The following is a 19,965-nucleotide window of genomic DNA, read 5'->3' as shown; positions in this document are numbered from 1 at the left end:
TGTTATGCCATTCAAAGGTCCCTTAAAACCCTTGACTGGCTTCTTTGTTCCAATGCTGAATGCACATTGGGTATTATGTAGCCAATTACCTCAAAGTGGATCAACTCTTTACTTGCTACTTAGTAAGGATATATTAATGATTGTGATGATTAAGCTGATGGTGATGGTGACTTTCATTAACATTAAAGTTCACACAGATATTTTCTTCTGAGATTAGATCTGTTCAGTTCATCATTTGTGGACAGAAATTCCTGACAGTGTGCTCTTAAGAATTCATAAGAATTTACAGGTCTAAAACATGTTTGCAGAAAATTTACAGCAAAGTTTGGAATGTATATTTCCCCTATGTTGCAGCTATTTGATCTTCTAATCATGTTGCATCTGTCAAAATCCTCTTACTGCTGTGCAGACAGTCAGCCAGCTCCTCTTGCTTCATCCTCCTTAGAAACTGCAATGTTATCTTCAGAAATGCCTCTCTCCTGCTTGCTCTCTGCTCTTCTTCCTCACCATCCACCACCTCCTCATCGTCACTCAGTGAGCATTCTGGGTAATCTGGACTCAGAACCCTTTGGAACTTCCTCAGCTCATTCTTCACAAAAGTGACAATGTTTTCCTCGAGCAGCTGGAACAAAGTAATATTCATTTTTTATTAATACTCTTTATTTAATGTTTTTGGAAAGGGAAAAAAACAAAAACAAAAAACAAACAAACCAACGAAGCAAAACAGACAACAACAGCAAAACAAAACAAAAAAAGAAAAATAGTTGACCTTTACTTAAATAATCATACATTTAGTTTGTATAGGAAGAAAAAATTAAATATAGAAAAAACATTTACATCTCTATATAATGTGTCAACTTTTACGGCACCCACTTAATGTGCCTCAAATAGTCATTTGAAGTAGACAAAGGAAACAAAAAAAATAAGTAAAAATAAAAATAAAAAAACTAAACAAAAAACAAAAAAACAAAAGACAATCAACATTATTGTGTGTACTTATATTGGTACAAATGTCTACTAGGGTTCATGCATGCGTATCTTACTGTGCATCTCTACATGCCTCTACCTTCACTCAATGCTCTCAAGCTGTTCATACCTCATTCATTTCTAAGAACCTTTTCCATAGAAACTCAAAAACATCACAACAGTTCCTTATCCTATATGTTATTCTTTCCATATTATACATTTCCTTGATCGTTTCCTTCCACTTAGTTATTTGTGTTACATCTGGTTTCAGCGAGTTTTTAGTTATTTGTTTAATTGCAACTATTCATAGTATTCTGTACATGTACCTATTTGGTGTGAGGGATATTTGACTGGGAGTCTTTCCTAAAATTATATGCTCTGGACCCAGGGGAAGACTACATTGCAATACCAGACTCATTTCCTCTCCCACTCTGCCCCAAAAATGTTTTAAAACCGGACATGTCCAAAATATATGTGCATGGTGAGCTCTGTCTTCTCCACAGTTACGCCAGCATCTTGCCATGATGTCTTTATTATATTTTGATTGGATAACAGGTGTTTTAAAGTATCTTATTTGAATTTCCAGGAGAATTCCTTCCAAAGTAGAGATCTTGTAGTTTTCCAGGTATTGCTGCACATATTTGTCCAGTCTTCTTCTGTTATGTTTATATTCAGTTCATTTTCCCAAGTAGTCAGTTCCATGAGTCTTTCTCCCTCATCTCTCCCTTCAATGATTTGGTATATATGTCCAATTGCGTACTTATAGTGTATTTTATTATATGTATTTGCTATATATATATAATTAGGGGGTAGATGTCATTCAAAAGTTTTTTTATTGGCCATTGTTTTAGTTAGAAAGTTTCTTACTTGTAAATATTTATAGAATCAATCAATCAATCAATCAAATTTTATTTGTATAGCCCTTTACAATATCCGGACGGTACCCAAAGTGCTTTACATCAAAGCAATAAAATAGTACATAAAAACACAAGAAAGTGCTACAGTGCTGCAAGAAAACACAAGAAAGTGCTACTAGTGCTGCAGGGTGTTAAAGGCCCTCTAAAAGTGCATAAAATAAAAACAGGCAAAATAAGTACACCTAAAAGCAGGACTACCCTAGTCAGAGTTAAATGCCAATTTAAAAAAGTGTGTCTTCAGCTTTGATTTAAAAAGGCTGAGGTCAGTAGTGGTGCGAATGTCAGGGGGCAGTCTGTTCCACAGCCTGGGAGCTGTGACAGCAAAAGAACGATCGCCCCACTGTTTAAGTCTTGACCTTGGGACCTCTAACAGGAGCTGGCCGGAAGAACGGAGGGCCCTGCCATGATCACGGACAGTTAAAATCTCTGACAGGTAGGAGGGAGCCAGGCCATTAATGGCATAAAAAGCAAACAATAAAAGTTTAAAATCAATTCTAAAACGAACTGGAGCCAGTGGAGTGACGACAGCACAGGGGTAATGTGTTCACGCCTGGACGTGCCTGTTAAAAATCGTGCAGCAGCATTCTGGACAAGTTGGAGACGTGAAATTAAAGACTGGCTGAGGCCGACATAAAGTGCATTGCAATAGTCCAGTCTTGAACTGATGAAAGCGTGGATCACCTTCTCGAGGTCCTGCCGACTTAAAAAAGGCTTCACTTTGGCCAGGAGACGCAGCTGAAAAAAACTTGTGCTGACAACAGACCTAATCTGTTTATCGAATCTGAGCCCGCTGTCAAATGTTATCCCAAGATTCTTTACATGTGGTTTAAAAAAGGGCGCCAGAGTCCCAGAGCTTGTAATGAAAACATTTGACATAGATGGCGTGCCAAACAAAATGCATTCGGTTTTGCTGTCATTCAAGTGCAAAAAGTTCAGAGCCAGCCACTGTTTTATATCAGTGATACAGTCCAGTAACTGAGTAGGTACAGTGTTTTCATCGGGTCTCATGGGCAAATATAACTGTAAATCATCAGCATAAAAATGAAAAGACAGATTGTGTTTTTTTATAATTGATCCCAGAGGTAGCATATACGATGAAAACAGAATAGGGCCAAGAATAGAGCCTTGAGGCACCCCACAAGAGAGGGATGCCTGTGAGGAGCAGAGGTCACCAATCGTTACAGAGAAACTCCTATTTGCCAGGTATGACCTAAACCATTGGAGGGCGGTGCCACGGATGCCTGCATACTGCTCTAGGCGAGATACAAGGATAGCATGGTCGACTGTATTGAAAGCCGCTGTGAGGTCCAGCAGTACCAGCACAGCGGGGTTCCCAGCATCCACGGACAAGGCAATATCATTATGCACCTTTAACAGTGCTGACTCGGTGCTATGCCGGGATCTGAAGCCAGACTGAAATTTATCCAGGACAGAATTAATCTCTAAAAAAGTTTGTAATTGAATAAAAACAACTTTTTCCAATACCTTAGAAAGAAAAGGCAAGTGAGAGACAGGCCTAAAATTGGACAGCACAGAGGGGTCAAGATGTGGTTTTTTGAGGAGGGGCCTAACCACAGCGTGTTTGAAGGCAGCTGGGACAGACCCTGAGCTAAGACAGGTGTTTATAAAAACCAGCAAACTTGATCCAACAGAACTAAAAACCTCCTTCAGAAACTTGGCTGGAATAATGTCTAAGGGACAGTTAGTGGGTTTTAGGCCACTAACCACCTTAGTGAGAGATGAAAGAGAAATAGTCTCAAACTGCTCGAAAACAGCAGATTGTGCAGGAGGAACACACACATCATCATCATCAGGGGACATAAGCACATTACTGATATTCTGCCTGACTGATGCCACTTTGTCTATAAAAAAAGAGACGAACTCTTCACAGGTTGTGGTGGAGGCATCTGACAGGACAGTAGAGCATGGGTTTATAACAGAGTCAATGGTTTTAAATAGCACTCTCGGATGATTATAGCTGTTGGCTATAACAGAGGACAAATATTCTGACTTTGCCTCCTTCACAGCTCTCTGATAAGCAGCCAAACTGTCCCTTAACCAACCCAGTGATACATGCAGTTTGTCCTTTTTCCACCGCCGCTCAGCCTGTCTGCATTGTTGTCTGAGCAGACGGGTGTGGTCGTTCAACCAGGGATCGGCCTTGGTTTTGGTGCTTTTTTGCCGAAAAGGGGCAACAGAATCCAGAATTGCAGAGCATGTAGAGTGGAAAGTGGAGAGTAAGGTGTCTGGACAAAGGGGAGGAACCAGTCCACTGTCAGCATGCAGCTGAGAGTCCCCAAAGGCGACAGCAAACTCTCTGGCCGTTGATGGAGTAAAGATACGGCGTCTGCGGGCCGGGGGAACAGGCTTATTGGCAGGTGGGAGGGCAGCAAAATCAAAAACAATAGGGAGGTGATCCGAGATAGCAGTGTCCACTATTTCTCTAAGGGAAAGTGAAAGCCCATGAGAAATGACAAGGCCAAGAGTGTGCCCATGTTCATGTGTTGGTGCATTAACAGATTGAGTAAGGCCAAACGAATCCAAAAGGCCTTTAAACTCATTTGCCAGTTGATTTGCTGCACAGCAAACATGAATATTAAAGTCCCCACAAATCAATAGTTTATCAAACTTTGGAATAAAATCAGACAAGAACTCAGAGAACTCTTGGAGAAAGTTCTTGTTAAAATTGGGTGGGCGATAAACTGTTGCACACAAGACAGGACATGAGAGGTCAATCACAAACAACTGCAGCTCAAAGCTGGAATAATTAGTAGCGGTTATTATTTTGCATCTGAAGCTCTCTTTGAATATAGCAGCCAGACCGCCGCCACGACCGGCAGCTCGGGGGGTGCTGAAGAAGGAACAGCTGGGTGGGAGGAGCTCCGAGAATGCGCTGATCTCACCTGGTTTCAACCAGGTCTCTGTCAGCAGGAGGAAATCCAGATCACGTGTTGTGAAAAAGTCATTTAAAATAAATGTCTTATTTGTGAGAGATCTGGTGTTCAGCAGCGCCATATGAACTGAGCATCGACCAGGCAGGTGAGAGGAGCGGCTGAGCGGGCGGAGATTCCCCGGCACACAGCCCCGCTGGGAGATCCGCACTGGCCGACAACACGGGAGCGGCACCCCGGTGTCCCGGAGGACTGGCTGGAGCCATCGATATCTGTACTCCGTGGAACTCCGCAGATCGAGACCGCTGTAGTCTGTGAGGGATCCGGCTGGCAAACGACGGGGATCGTGGAAAGAAGAAGCCAGATAAGTTTTCACTTTAATAAGGATCCCTCCTCGCTTTCCGCGTCTTCTGCGGCGACTGTTGTGAGGTAACCAACAGGAGAGACGCCGTAGATGTGGCGGTATGGACGCCAGGAGAGGCGGCGGCGTCTTTGATTGTCCATCAGAGCCACAAATTGGTAACTTTTCGAAAGTGTCACGTATATTAAGAAGTTTCAGGCGATCATACACCTGCAGCGGTGAAACAATCCGTGCAACAAACAGCAGGCACAAGGAGAACAGCAAAACACTCAGCAGAGGGAGACGGCCAGCCAAACACAGGGGCGCCATCTTTCCACACTTCCTGAGTCTTTGGCAGGTTAAACTTTTTAGAAAGATTCTCAAAAGTTTCAACCCCCTTATTTGTGACCATCTGGATGAGATAGATAAGTAAGTATAGGTAAGTTTTGGAATAAGAATATGAATCTTGGTAAAATGTTCATTTTAATAGTTTCTAATCGGCCTGTTATAGTAAATGGTATCATTAACCATCCATGTAAATCTTGTTTGAGGTTATTTTCTAAAAGTCCAAAGTTATATTCTAATAATTGTTTTAAGTCTTTGGGGATTACAACTCCTAGATATTTTATTTTATTTTGTTCCCATTTAAATTTATATTTTAGTTGAACTTCTTGGGATATTGGTTGGCCAATTATCATTGCCTCTGATTTATTTGTATTTAATTTATACCCAGATATGTCACTGTATTGTTGAATCTCATCCATTATTTCATGTGACTGAGTTGGATTAGTTAAATAAAGAATAACGTCATCTGCATACATAGCCATTTTATGTTCTTCCCGTCCAATCTGTATTCCTTTTATCTTGTGATTATTTTTTATATTTTCTGCTAGTGGCTCCATGGCTAAGATGAAGACCAGGGATGTAAGAGGATCCCCCTGCCATGTACCTCTTGACAGTTTAAAATATCTTGACAGGGTACCATTTACTCTAATTCTTGCTGTTTTGTACATCATCTGCAGCCAGCTAATAAATGTTTAATCAAAACTGAGTTTTCTAAATGTTTCAAAAATAAAAGGCCCCAGCACCCTGTCGAAAGCCTTTTCAGTATCTAGTGTCAACATAAGTAGTTGTTGTTTTGTCTTTTGTTAATACTCCAGTATATTTATTGTTCTTCTTACGTTGTCACTCATATGTCTGTTAGGTACAAAGCCTGTCTGATCGGGGTTTATAACATATGGGATAATTTTTTTTAATCTATTTGCTTAAATTGATGTAAGCTGTTTTTGGTCTACATTCACTAAAGAGATTGGTCGGTATTCAGAACAATCAGTTGGATCCTTCGCCCTCTTTGTGAATTACAGTGATGATTGCAGAATTCCGGGTGGGAGCATATTCTTTTTTATCCAATGCCCAGTTGAATATCCAATCCAATCCAATCCACTTTATTTATATAGCACAAGTTAAAACAAACACAAGGTTTCCAAAGTGCTGCACAAAAGGTTAAAACAGAGATAAAATAAATAAATAAATAAGTACATTAAAAAAGAAAATATGCATGTGCACACATAAAACAAATAAAATCACATAAAAACACATAAAATCAACACTCTACGTGGTGTTAAAAGCCAAAGAAAAGAGGTGAGTTTTAAAATGAGACAGAGAGGAGGCCTGTCTAATGTGCAGCGGCAGACCATTCCAAAGCTTTGGAGCTGCTATGGCAAATGCTCGGTCCCCTCTGAGCTTAAGCCTAGCTTTAGGCACTGTCAGCTGACCTGAGAGATCGGCTAGGCATGTAGGGGTGCAGCAGCTCAGAGAGGTAAGGTGGGGCAAGGCCCTTCAAGGCTTTAAAAGCAAATAAAAGAATTTTAAAATGAATCCTAAAATGGACGGGCAGCCAGTGGAGTGAAGCTAAAATAGGTGAGATGTGCTCATACTTGCTTGTGCCAGTTAAAAGACGTGCAGCAGCATTTTGTACCAGTTGAAGACATGCAACCCCATATAAAGTGCATTACAGTAATCCAGCCTTGTGGTCACAAAAGCGAGGATTACTGTCTCAAATTGGTGTCTCTGAAGGACTGGTTTGATTTTTGCCAGCTGCCTTAACTGGAAAAAGCTAGATTTCACCACAGCTTTAATCTGGCTGTCAAATTTAAGGTCTGAGTCCATTTTTACACCCAGATTGTTCACACATGGCTTGTGATACTGTGCCAGAGAAAACAAATCAACTTGGGGGAGGGTCACAGAAGTGCCACCAAAGACCATGACTTCTGTCTTTTGTTCATTAAAACTCAGAAAATGTAAAGACATCCAAGCTTTAATGTCATGTAAACACTTTAGCAGTGGTTTAACGGAGTAGGAATCAGCCTTTTTGAGGGGGACATAAATCTGGCTGTCATCTGCATAGCAATGAAAAGAAATGCCATGTTTCCTGAGAATAGAGCCAAGTGGTAAAAGATAGAGAGAAAATAAAAGAGGGCCAAGCACAGAGCCCTGTGGGACCCCACATGAAAGAGGAGCAGTGGAGGACACAGAGTCATCTAGGCTGACAGAGAAGGTCCGATGTGACAGGTAGGACCTGAACCACTCTAGCAAACGAGCAATCAGCATTTCATGGTCCGCTGTATCAAATGCTGCAGTCAAATCTAAAAGTACAAGGATAACACAGTGACCAGAGTCAGTAGCTAAAAAGATGTCATTAAAAACTCTTAAAAGCGCTGATTCTGTGCTGTGCAATGTTTTAAAACCAGATTGGAAAATCTCAAGAATATTTTCTTCATTTAAAAAGTCCATGAGCTGAGAATACACAATCTTCTCTAAGATTTTAGAGAAGAAAGGCAATTTGGAGATAGGCCTGTAATTTGCCAAAACAGAAGGATCCAGTCCAGGATTTTTAGTAAAGGCTGCACAACTGCATGTTTAAGATTCACAGGGACTACTCCAGAGGACAGACTGCTATTAATAACTGTGAGACACGATGGCCCAATAGTGGGAAAAACCTCCTTAAATAATCGGGGCGGGACAGTATCATTAGGAGAACCTGAGGACTTCAAATGATTCACAATCTCCTGTGCAACAGGCAGGGTCACAGGCTCAAACGGGTCCAACACAGCAGAGCAGGGGACAAACACTGAAGGATCAGAAGCAGGAGGTGAAATAAGTGCTCTGGTAGAAGTGACTTTGTCAATGAAGTAGTGAAGAAAATTCTCACACAGAGCAGGGGAGGTCTCAATTCCCGTCTGTGGTGCCTTCAGAACAGAGTTGATCACTTTAAACAGCACACGAGGCTTATGACAGTTTAATATAACAATATCAGAAAAATATTTTCTTTTAGCCTCTTTCACAGTGGATTGGTAATGACGCCAGCAATCCCTAAGTATTTGAAAAGACACTTGCAATTTGTCTTTTTTCCACTTTCGCTCAGCTCTTCGACAGTCCTGTCTGGCAGTGCGGGTTGTTTCATTCAGCCAAGGCTCTGATTTAGCTTTCTGCTGCCTGGTCTTTAATGGAGCCGCAATGTCTATGGCAGTTTGACAGGTGTCAAGAAACCATGAGTTAAGAGCCTCTGTATCCTCACACACAGACTCGGGAATGACGCAGTTCTCACTGAACACTGCGGAGAAGTGAGCGGCAGCGGAAGGGTTAAAAACTCGACATCTGCGAGCAGCAGCGCGAGGTTTAACTGTGGGACAGCAAACAGCAGCTTCAAACAGTACAGGCATATGATCCGAGAAAAAGGCGTCACAGACCTCCAGGTTAAGAACAGGCAGACCATAAGATAAAACAAGATCCAGTGTGTGACCAAGTTCATGTGTAGGCCCAAGTACAGACTGCACGAGATTAAAAGAGTCAATGATGTTTAAAAAGTCTCGCGCCAAAGAGGTTTCAGGGCAACACACATGAATATTACAATCTCCAACAATAAGGACCCGGTCATATTTGGGCATAATATCAGCCAAGAACTCCAAAAAATCTGTTCAAAAGTCTTTGTTATATTTGGGAGGCCGGTAGATCACAGCACACAGCACCGTGTGGGAATGCCCCAGGTCAAACAGACTGAGCTCAAAGCTGGTGAAGGAGGATGACAGCGATAACTGTTTACAATTAAAGTCACTCTTCAAATCAGTCGCAATTCCTCCTCCTCGGCCAGAGGTCCGCGGAGAGTTAAAAAAGCAGCACTCGTCAGGTAAAAGTTTGGTGAAGACACTGGACTCACCGACACTCAGGCAGGTCTCGGAGATAAAGAGGAAATCCAGTTTCCGGGATATGAAGAATCCTTAAGGATAAATGATTTGTTCGCCAGCGATCTGGCATTTACCAGGCCGAACCTGGCAGGAGCTGGCGGGTCAGGTCAAACAGCTGACAGGGAGGCCCGACACAGAGGCCACAGATTCCCCAGATTTATTCCACGCCAGCGGTGACAGGGAGAGCAGGGTCCGCGGGGTTGGACCATCCCATCCGAGCCCGCCACCGGTACCAACCAGGCAGCGACAGGGTCCAGCGAACGTCCAGAGATACAAAGTCGAGGCCCCGCTCCATATCCTCCTCGATCAGAACGAACCAACCCGGCCCTCAGCCTCACCAGACAGCCACTACGTTTGCCCCGGCGGCGGTGGCGTTTTCGCCGAGGAAGTGGCGCTGGAGTGTGGCAGAGGTATGACGGGAAGTCAGAGAGGAAAGGAGGCAGAGTTTTTTGTCCATAACTATCAAAGTTGACCAGATTTTTGGCGGATATTCTCAGATCTAGCAACGTTTGGCGATCATACACCAGCAGAGTGTTGACGGTATGTGCAACAAGTGTTACGAGCAACAGAAACACACACAATAGTCGGAGCAGCTGACGGCCTGCCTCACACACTGGCGCCATCTTCCCCATCCTACTTCACATAGCAGTGGTATTATTTCTTGTTGAAATTCCTTATAAGATTCATTTGTAAATCCATCACTATCCGGGCATTTCTCATTTTTAGTTTCTCTTATGGTTTCCTGCTCTGTTATTGGTTTTATCAATTGTGTGTTTTGATCTTCTGTTACTCCAGCTAATTCTATATTTTCGAAATATTTCTGAATTCTTCCAGTATTAATATCTTGAGACTCTGGAGTATACCATTGTTGATGATATTCAAGAAATGCATTAGCAATTTCTGTACTTTTAACTACAAATGCTTTGTTCCTGTCCTTTATTTTGAGTATTCTTGATTTTGTATTTTGCTTTTTCAGCCGGAATGCTAATAATTTTTGCAATTTTGGTCCATTATCATTGTATTTCTGTTTTGCAAAAATTATTGCTTTTTCAACATTTTCTAATTCTATTTGATCGAGTCTTTTCTTAATTTGCCTTATTTCATTTAGAGCCTGGCTATTTGTTTTCTTTATATGTTCTCTTTGAAGTTTGTTTGAACAGACTAGTAATTGCTTTTTTTCCTTATCTTTTTCTTTTATCTTATGTGATGCAAGCATTATTATTTGTCCTCATATTACTGCTTTGGCCCCCTCCCATACCATGATTGGGGACACCTCTCCATTGTCATTTTTTTCTTAATATTGTTTTATTGTTTTTTTTTAATCGTATTCTTAAAGTCAGCATCTTTCAGGAGTGAGTTGTTTAGTCCCCAAACTGTTGATCTTTTTTCAGTTTGTAAATTTAATTTAATAGAAATCATGGCATGGTCTGAAATTTCTATTGCACCAATTTGGCACTCTGAGACTTTTTCTAGATCTGTTTTGAACATAAAAAGGTAATCTGATCTTGATTATTTATTGTGGGCTGTAGAATAATATGTGTAATCTTTTTTGTTAGGGTTTAATTTTCTCCAGACATCTATGAGACCAATCTCCGCCCTCTGTAAAATTTGTGCAGCTTTCTCTGCTTTATGTTTTACATTACGTTGGCAGTCTAGTTTAGAGTTCATAACTAAATTTAAGTTTCCCCCCCCATAACCATTATTCACATTAATACTTATCAAGTCAATTATTTTGGATATAAGATCAGACCCTTGTTCTGGAGGCTTGTATACATTTATCAGTGTTAATACTTCATTGTCTATTTTTCCTTTAATCAATATATATCTCCCCTCTTTGTCTACAATAGTTTTTTCACTCTGAAAGGGGATGTTGTTCTTAACCAACATTGCCACCCCTCTTCTTGCAGAATGGATAGATGTTAAATACACTTGAGCATTTGCCAGTCTTTCTAATTTCTTGTGTTCTTCTTCTGAAAGGTGTGTTTCCTGAACAAAGTAATATTCAATTTTAGAAAGGACAAACTAGCATTGATGTCAAAAGGAAGGTAAGTTTATTTGTACAGCAACTTTTGGTAACAAGCCATAAACAAAAAATGTTGACAACAAAACATATAAAAAATGAGCATCAAAATGTTAACTTGATGATAAATCATGAGTATAATGCTTAAAGTTTACGATTAAAGTTATGAATGAATAAGCTCAAATCTAGTTTACTAAAAGATGGTGGCAAACAGTCCAGCAGAAGTGAAGATCTGAGGTTTTCTGGGAGTTTGTTGCAAATGAAACTGATGTTTAGTTTGTAATGACCAGATAAGAGCTGAGTGTGTTACAGCCTATTCTTAATGTTAGATTCAAACAATGAGGTGACTCAGTGGCTTGTACTGAAAAGTTACTTGTTCAGTGTAGGGATGTATATCGTTAGGATTTTATCGATACCGATACCGATACTCCTTATCGGTACCGATACTTATCGGTACTCTTATAGATACTACAACATGTCATTTTGTGTAAAAAAAAATCTTTAAAAGACTTTACAAGATGTCAAAAGATTCAACCTTCTTTTTATTACCACAAGGTAATAATAAAGCTTCAACAGAACAGAAGCTATGCAATTACAAGTACACCGGAACAGATAACCTGGGCCCGTATTCACAAAGAATCTTAAGGCTAAAAGTAGCTCCTAACAGGCGAATTTAGGAGCAACTCCTAAAAATAATGGGCGTGTCAGTCGTAACTTTAGGACTCCTAATTTTTGAAAATAAGAGTTATTCACAAAACATTTTAAGCCTAAAAGTAGCACCTAAGTCTGGGAGACCTTAGAAGCAGTCCAGAGGACTCTTAACTCGCTAAGACCTGGTCACAGCAGAATGTTCTGGAGACGCTAAATAACAGGGAATTATTAAAACGATATCGGATGGACCGCTAAGGGATCAAAGTTGTGGTTGAGTTGGTGAGGGACGCAATAACGTTCCCAATCAACCGAAACAATCGAATAACGCCGGAGTTAAAATGTTTGGCAACACTCCGGTATTTGGCTATGGTATTGTATTACCTGGGAACATCAAGTGATTTAAAAATTATCCCACTGTGTCCGTGTTTAGTGCGGCGCCTTTGCACGGCATGAGCGAACTCTGTGTTTTAACTCGAATTTACTGACTTAATCCCCCGGGTCGATCGCACCGGAGCCCTTACTGGAGCAGCACAACAGTTAGATATGGATATTTTTAATATAATAACAGGTGAGCCTGTTGAAAGATGGAAAAATGTTCCTTACCGCATGCTGCCATGCATGTAATCCATCTAATCATCTTCAGAGATTTCGCTCTTCTGATGAGCCTCCTGAATTTGCACCCAAAATGCTGTCAAAACTTTCATTTATAATTCCCAACGCAGCCTCCATAATTCTCGACTGGGAAAAAGGCAGAAAAAGGTGGAACACACAACAAACCTTAAGAAAAACAAAAAACGACCCCAAATCACAGAGATGCCGATTCGCACCGGACTAATATTATCACATGACCTCTGTGGTTGGCGAAATATGATAGGTAATTTGCAGTGGAATTTTTACTTTACAAATTACGGGACATGGCAAATTTGCACGGGATTAAGATCACAGACGACCTCCACAATTATTACAAATTACTGGAGGTCCCCAGGTTATACTAGTCCTGTGCGAATCGGAAAAAGTTGCATTCCATCAATACACAAATTGTCTTTGACGCACGTTACAATATACTGGACATTGTTGCGAAATGGCTCGGATAAACACACGATTACCGAATTTTAATAGAGAGAGGTTTGACGCAGCTTTTCGAGCAATTCACGTTTTTCATCGCAATCCTCTAATTTTGGGGGTGAACTTAATTCTCCTCATAAATACATTTCTTTATTTAATATCTTTTCATAGGCTTTGTAATGGGCTTGTAGGCAACTTCCTTATTTTCACTTCATGCATTGCGTAGCCTAAATGACTTTTCAGTGGGCTGCCTTGTCACTCAACAACCAATCACCGTTGTCACCGCTTCTAAGTGCGTCCTTATAAAATGACGTCATCCATAGCAACAAAGAGTTACTTCTAGTTTGGGAGTTCACTGTTTTCATAACTAAAAGTAGGTCTCAGCGGCTTTGTGAATTACTTTTAAGAAACTACTCCTACATAAAAACTTTTAGTCCCATTTAGGAGTACTCCTAACGCTAAGATAAAAGTCTTTGTGAATACGGGCCCAGGACTTTTATATCTGGCGGATGCTGGAGCACGACGCAGCAATTCAGCGGAATTAAGCACTAAGCAGACAGGAAGTCAAGTACCGAAAAATCAATATAACCTCCGGTTACTTTTCAAAATAAAACAGTCCGTGTTGAAACCAGCACACAAATCTCAAAAAAGAGACAAACACAAGCTCTTCTACTAATCCTTTGGTTGGGAACACTTCCTGTTGTTGTTTTTTTGACACAGACCTATAACTGCGGTCACGTGTGATTATAGGCGAGTTCAAGATCACGCAGTGCTGCGCAGCGCTGCGCAGCGCTGCATAAATCGTGATGCATGCTGGTTAAAATGTGTCCCCGATGACCTGGATGGGAGTGGTTTCTGCTCCGCATCTGATGTCACATGACCTTAAGTTATCGCGGGAGCGAGGCTGCTGCAGAGCATTCGCGCAGTTGCTCTCCAGGTACTGCGTGACCCCAGACCCACCTTCATGACGTCAGGACTTTGCCCTAATTGGCTCTCATCTACGCTGACGTACATGACGTGTGTTCCGATGAATTTCCATATCCATAAGGCCTCTGCCTCTTTTCTACTCAAATATCAAATACTTTCAGATCAGTAGCAGCCGTGTGGCTGCACCTGTGGGATAGTCACCATGAATAAACCTATAAAATCCTTCATGTAACGCAACAACCCTGAAAGATGCCGTCAATAAACTGCTCAGTTCTGTCAGCTTAGGGTGATGATGGAGAAGTGCTTAACTGCTGTGTTCAGTGTTATCTGTACTATCCACTCTTATTAATTAACCCTTTCTGTTCCCGTCACATTAACAATACAAAGAATTATCCTGAGCTATTCTGCGTGTGATGAGATGGCGCAGCGGGACAAGGCATCTGATTCAGTCATTTGTTCTGATTATTGTATTTCATTCATTCAGTGAAATGTATTTAATTCATTGTGATGTTGCTATGAGAAAATGCATCATCTTATGAGTCTATAGTTATGCTTATTTGTTAAATGTAGTCAGCAAATTCCCCTCAGCTGTGATTTAATCATGATGCACCTAAGCACAGTTGTCATCATAATAATGAATAACTGTTGTAATTGTATTGTTATTGTGCAAGACTTACTATAATGTACCAGATAGACAAAGTTCAAATGTATTTAATGGTGACATTACAAGGAAAACAGAACATGATCATTTACAGTAAGACAACATTTAGGCTCTTCATCTACTCTTGATGCGCCGCTGTGTGACTGTTTGAAGTGAAGCAATTACAAAGTATCCAAATTTGAAGTTGTTATTGTGACAAAGCTGTCACATTCTGTTGTCTCTAAATATGAACTATATGTATATATATATATATATATATATAAATAAAAGTAATCGGATGAACACATCCTCTGCAAAAATACAGGCTTGACACGGGTCTTGATCCGCGGTCGTCTACATTCAACACAGCAGCAGTTCCACTGTTCTATTCCCTCAGCCCAAATGTTTTGGTTGACTAATATTTTGAACATCTCAGATTGAATAATTTCTGAAGGAGATTAATATGAGAAAAAGGCCAGCAAAGTTCCCATAGTATCAGGTAAGAAAACTGATCGCAGTCGTTGTTGATTGTAATCAAACATTAATGGAATTTCAATTTCCTCCACTTCTTCGCCGACGAAGAAGGCAAACACCGCAAGCTCAGTCAGGTCACGTCACGTCTACGGGAAGAGAGAGTGTCCGACTTCATAGCAGCGTTTGTAGCCCCGCCCCTGCTGTCACCAGCAGATCTCGCTGATGCAGTCAGGCAGCAGGAGGTCAACTTGAACGCGCCCATTATCGCGGAAACTCCTTGGCCTCGCGACGCCAGCTGTCTACCGTACTGTGCCGTGGGTGACTCAAAACGCAACCGGTGGGGGTTACCAGACGGCAGACGGCGGAGCACAACCAGATCGGAGCCGTAACGCAGCAGACAGTATCCAGGGGAAATACGGGGTAAGCAACATCACCAAACACTTGGAGCATAGTATGAAGCTAAAGGAGTGCGGCGTGTTTGATTGCTATAACCAAGCGAGTAAAGCTAGCAGCACGGCTAGCAGCACGGCTAGCAGCACGGCTAACGCTAAAGACTGCAGCGCCGTGACAGCGGCACCCGGTTTCGTTTCTGCGACGTCAAGTCATGGAGTTTGTTGTTAAGTTTATAGTCATTACAGTAGGGTAGACGTTCAAAAACCATCCATGTCAAAAAACGCTAAAAAAAAAATCATCAAAAAAACCCTTTTTTTAAAAAAAAAAAAGTACCGATAACAATACCGTTTGTCCAGAATCTTAATGGTACCCTGGTACTGTCCCAATTAGGAGCCGGTACCAAAAAGTACCGGTCCCAGGTATACATCCCTAGTTCAGTGTGTGTGGTGCTATGTGTGATCAGGCACTATAAATGCCCTTGGCAGTTGCAGAACCGCATATGTATTTATGGAGTGGATCAGACAATTCCGATATAACAATATAATCCTTTATATTCTTTATTGATTCTATTTTGTGCAAGTCTGCACCCACAGTTGGTTGAAGTGATGAGAGACGGTTGGAGAATACAGTGTCTCCTCACACCATGCAACCGTCTAACATTTACTATATTTTTTGGTATTTGCTGACACTACTGCGTGTCATTCTAATCATTAAAGCATCATTGTGCTTACTTTAGACTGATGGTTGGATGGTTGGTCTATGGCGCAGAAACTCTCTGCTGCTTCAAGATGGCAGTGCGGCATCAATGTGCCTGACCACAGCTCACTTTGGGACCATCAGCCCAGGGGCAGGTACATTTGCCATTTACATAATGTGGGCACCAGCTGTGAAAATGACAGCTGCGTTGGTCTAAAACTTGTAGTGGCTCTTGTAGACTGCTTTGCACTGAGAGCCATATGTCTCTTCTGGTCTTAGTGCAGAGTCAAGTTTTTCTCAATCCTGTTTGGATATAAGTCCTGATCTGTTCTTAAGATGACTATAGGCTGATTTTCTATTTTTCTTAATGTATATGTTTAAATTCTGTTGAGTCCAGGAATACTTTTGAAGATTTTTGCCTTGGTTTAATGGAAGGTTAGCAATTACTTTTTAAGTGTTCTCCTTTTGCTATAATGAAAAATATTTCATTTTTGCCGTGGTGCCATAATCACCTGATGATGTTGTTATATAAACTAGCGTGTATCTGCATGATCATTTTGTTTTCCATAGTCTGAACTGATAGGAGTGTGCAGATATTAGGTATTGATCAGATGTCTCAAGGATGGAGCCTTGGGGAGATCTTTTCTCAACCCTCATAACAAAGCAGCTGGTCAATAGGACAACCTGGGGACTGGTAGCTTGTGTTTGTTGAAGTTAGCAATAGCAGCTGTGCTTGTAGCTTTACACACCATGAATATGGAGTCCAAGTCCGTTCGATGTCGCCGTTTAGACTGACCACTGGAAACCACCGAGCTCTGAAGCGGAAGTCTGTGGAAAAAGAATCAGACATGTTTTTGAACATAAAACTCACAATCTGTTGTGTTTCTAAAGTTAAAATTAATGTTAGAAACGCAAGATTGGGTCTTAGAATATTAATAGAGAAATATGATTCAAGTACAAAGTGTTCATGGTAGTTTCAGCAGCATAAATAGATCTGTGATCATTCTCACTTTTGCTCAGCAGACTTCTGTTGATGTTTGAAGTCAACATGTTGTCCCTGCGAGTGATCACTCTTCATGGACACACAGCTGCTTCCAGAGGGATCTGATCTCTGCTGAGGGATCCTGTTTAAAAAAAACACAATACATTTTTCTTCTATGTTAAATATTTTCGATGCAAAACTTTTCTTTTTTTTTAGCAAAATACTTTTACCAGTGTTGTAAGAGTGGCGTAGCCCATTCAGGAATAGGGCAGAGCGTGAGGTGTGCGTAAGGTGTGAGTGGGCGAGCGAGAGAGTAGCAGTAGTCATGACAGGAATAAACTGTACAGTATAAACGTGACAGCGCCTCAAAGGACGGCAAAGCTCCCTGGTATTATTTACCGACATACGACACACGTGAAAGGGGGTTCACCCCAAAGGTAATCATAAACTTCAGCCCTGGAGGAAATCATCTCCTCTGTGCTTCCCGACCACGGTCCAGGAGCCGAACAGGAATGGTGTAACACCAGCTTTCAGTTCTTACTTTTGCTCAGCAGACTTCTGTCGATGTTTGAAGTCAACATGTTGTCCCTGCGAGTGATCACTCTTCATGGACACACAGCTGCTTTCAGAGGGATCTGATGTCTGCTGAAAGATCCTGTTTAAAACAAACACGGTAAATTTTTCTTTTATGTTAAATTTTCTCGATGCAAAATTTGTTTTTTGTTTGGAAAACTACTTTTTTTTTTTTATGGCATAGACACCTTTATTAAGCAGCAGACAGATAGGAAATATGGGAGAGAGAGGGGGATGTGACATGCAGCAAAGGACCTCCGGCCGGAATCGAACCAGGGTCGGCTGCATATGTGGCATGCACGCTAACCACTCAACCACCTGCGCGCCGGAAAACTACTTTTACCAATTTTCGGTTCTTACTTTTGATCAGCAGACTTCTGTCGATGTTTGAAGTCAACATGTTGTCCCTGCGAGTGATCACTCTTCATGGACACACAGCTGCTTCCAGAGGGATCTGATCTCTGCTGAGGGATCCTGTTTAAAAAAAACACAATACATTTTTCTTCTATGTTAAATATTTTCGATGAAAAACTTTTCTTTTTTTTTTGCAAAATACTTTTACCAGTGTTGTAAGAGTGGCGTAGCCCATTCAGGAATAGGGCAGAGCGTGAGGTGTGCGTAAGGTGTGAGTGGGCCAGCGAGCGAGTAGCAGTAGTCATGACAGGAATAAACTGTACAGTATAAACGTGACAGCGCCTCAAAGGACGGCAAAGCTCCCTGGTATTATTTACCGACATACGACACACGTGAAAGGGGGTTCACCCCAAAGGTAAACATAAACTTCGGCCCTGGAGGAAATCATCTCCTCTGTGCTTCCCGACCACGGTCCAGGAGCCGAACAGGAATGGTGTAACACCAGCTTTCAGTTCTTACTTTTGCTCAGCAGACTTCTGTCGATGTTTGAAGTCAACATGTTGTCCCTGCGAGTGATCACTCTTCATGGACACACAGCTGCTTTCAGAGGGATCTGATGTCTGCTGAAAGATCCTGTTTAAAACAAACACGGTAAATTTTTCTTTTATGTTAAATTTTCTCGATGCAAAATTTGTTTTTTGTTTGGAAAACTACTTTTTTTTTTTTTATGGCATAGACACCTTTATTAAGCAGCAGACAGATAGGAAATATGGGAGAGAGAGGGGGATGTGACATGCAGCAAAGGACCTCCGGCCGGAATCGAACCAGGGTCGGCGGCATATGTGGCATGCACGCTAACCACTCAACCACCTGCGCGCCGGAAAACTACTTTTACCAATTTTCGGTTCTTACTTTTGATCAGCAGACTTCTGTCGATGTTTGAAGTCAACATGTTGTCCCTGCGAGTGATCACTCTTCATGGACACACAGCTGCTTCCAGAGGGATCTGATCTCTGCGGAAAGATCCTGTTTAAAACAAACACAGTACATTTTTCTTCTATGTTAAATGTTCTCGATGCAAAACTTTGTTTTTTGTTCAGCAAAATACTTTTATCAGCTTTCAGTTCTCACTTTTGCTTAGCAGACTTCTGTCGATGTTTGAAGTCAACATGTTGTCCCTGCGAGTGATCACTCTTCATGGACACACCGCTGGATACAGGAGAGTCTGGTCGCTGCTTCTTCTGCCTTCAACACAACACACAGAGCTTTGAGTGTGAATAATGATGGTGGAGTGATGTGAGTGGTGGACAGGTGGAGATGGTGGTCTCACCTCTGAGCTTTGGTCTGGCTGTCATGTTCCCCAAACAGAGTGGTTTTAGAGGGACGGACTCCCTCCTCTCGGTCCTCACCCTGATTCATAGCAGAGCCCACACCTTTACACCTTCACACACACACTGACACGTGCGCGCACACACACACACACACACACACACAAGCATGTATTTTTATACAAATTGTTTAAATGTGCAACATGTCACCTCCCCAGTTAATTCTCCCAAGACATAGGGGTCAGCATATCAACAGAGTAACCAGTAACTGCTTCTAAGTGTGGCAGCCATTAGCTAGTTAGCTCAGTTAGCTGTGCTGTGAGTGGTCTGGACTGGGAACTCAGGTGGTATCATGAAAAGGGACAGGAATGGGCTAGCTGGTTAGCATGCTAAATTAAAGTGAAACTCTCGCCAAAATGCAACCTCAGCTTTTTTTGTGAATGTATATGAGTCGTGTATTCTCGAGCATTGAGAACATTGTGTACACAGAGCAGTGGTGGCACA

At 41.5% G+C, this 19,965-nt stretch overlaps 1 protein-coding gene across 1 annotated transcript in view; it reads right to left on the bottom strand.

Annotated features, from left to right (window-relative positions):
• Nucleotides 1-19,965, bottom strand: part of LOC115574085 (NLR family CARD domain-containing protein 3-like) — a 30,155-nt gene that overhangs the window by 7,352 nt on the left and 2,838 nt on the right. Inside the window, exons 2-10 of the mRNA XM_030405326.1 lie at nucleotides 19,464-19,587; nucleotides 19,265-19,378; nucleotides 19,046-19,159; nucleotides 18,653-18,766; nucleotides 18,140-18,253; nucleotides 17,748-17,861; nucleotides 17,235-17,348; nucleotides 16,974-17,052; nucleotides 400-622 (exon numbers count right to left, since the gene is read on the bottom strand). Of these exons, the coding sequence (XP_030261186.1) occupies nucleotides 400-622; nucleotides 16,974-17,052; nucleotides 17,235-17,348; nucleotides 17,748-17,861; nucleotides 18,140-18,253; nucleotides 18,653-18,766; nucleotides 19,046-19,159; nucleotides 19,265-19,378; nucleotides 19,464-19,552 (1,075 nt within the window). The 5' untranslated portion in view covers nucleotides 19,553-19,587. The remainder of the gene's footprint in view (nucleotides 1-399; nucleotides 623-16,973; nucleotides 17,053-17,234; nucleotides 17,349-17,747; nucleotides 17,862-18,139; nucleotides 18,254-18,652; nucleotides 18,767-19,045; nucleotides 19,160-19,264; nucleotides 19,379-19,463; nucleotides 19,588-19,965) is intronic.

The sequence above is a fragment of the Sparus aurata genome, chromosome 22 (assembly GCF_900880675.1).
Source record: "Sparus aurata chromosome 22, fSpaAur1.1, whole genome shotgun sequence".
Classification (NCBI taxonomy): domain Eukaryota; kingdom Metazoa; phylum Chordata; class Actinopteri; order Spariformes; family Sparidae; genus Sparus; species Sparus aurata.
The sequence above is the reverse complement of the archived record's forward strand: the minus strand, read 5'-3'. Positions and strand labels throughout refer to the sequence as shown.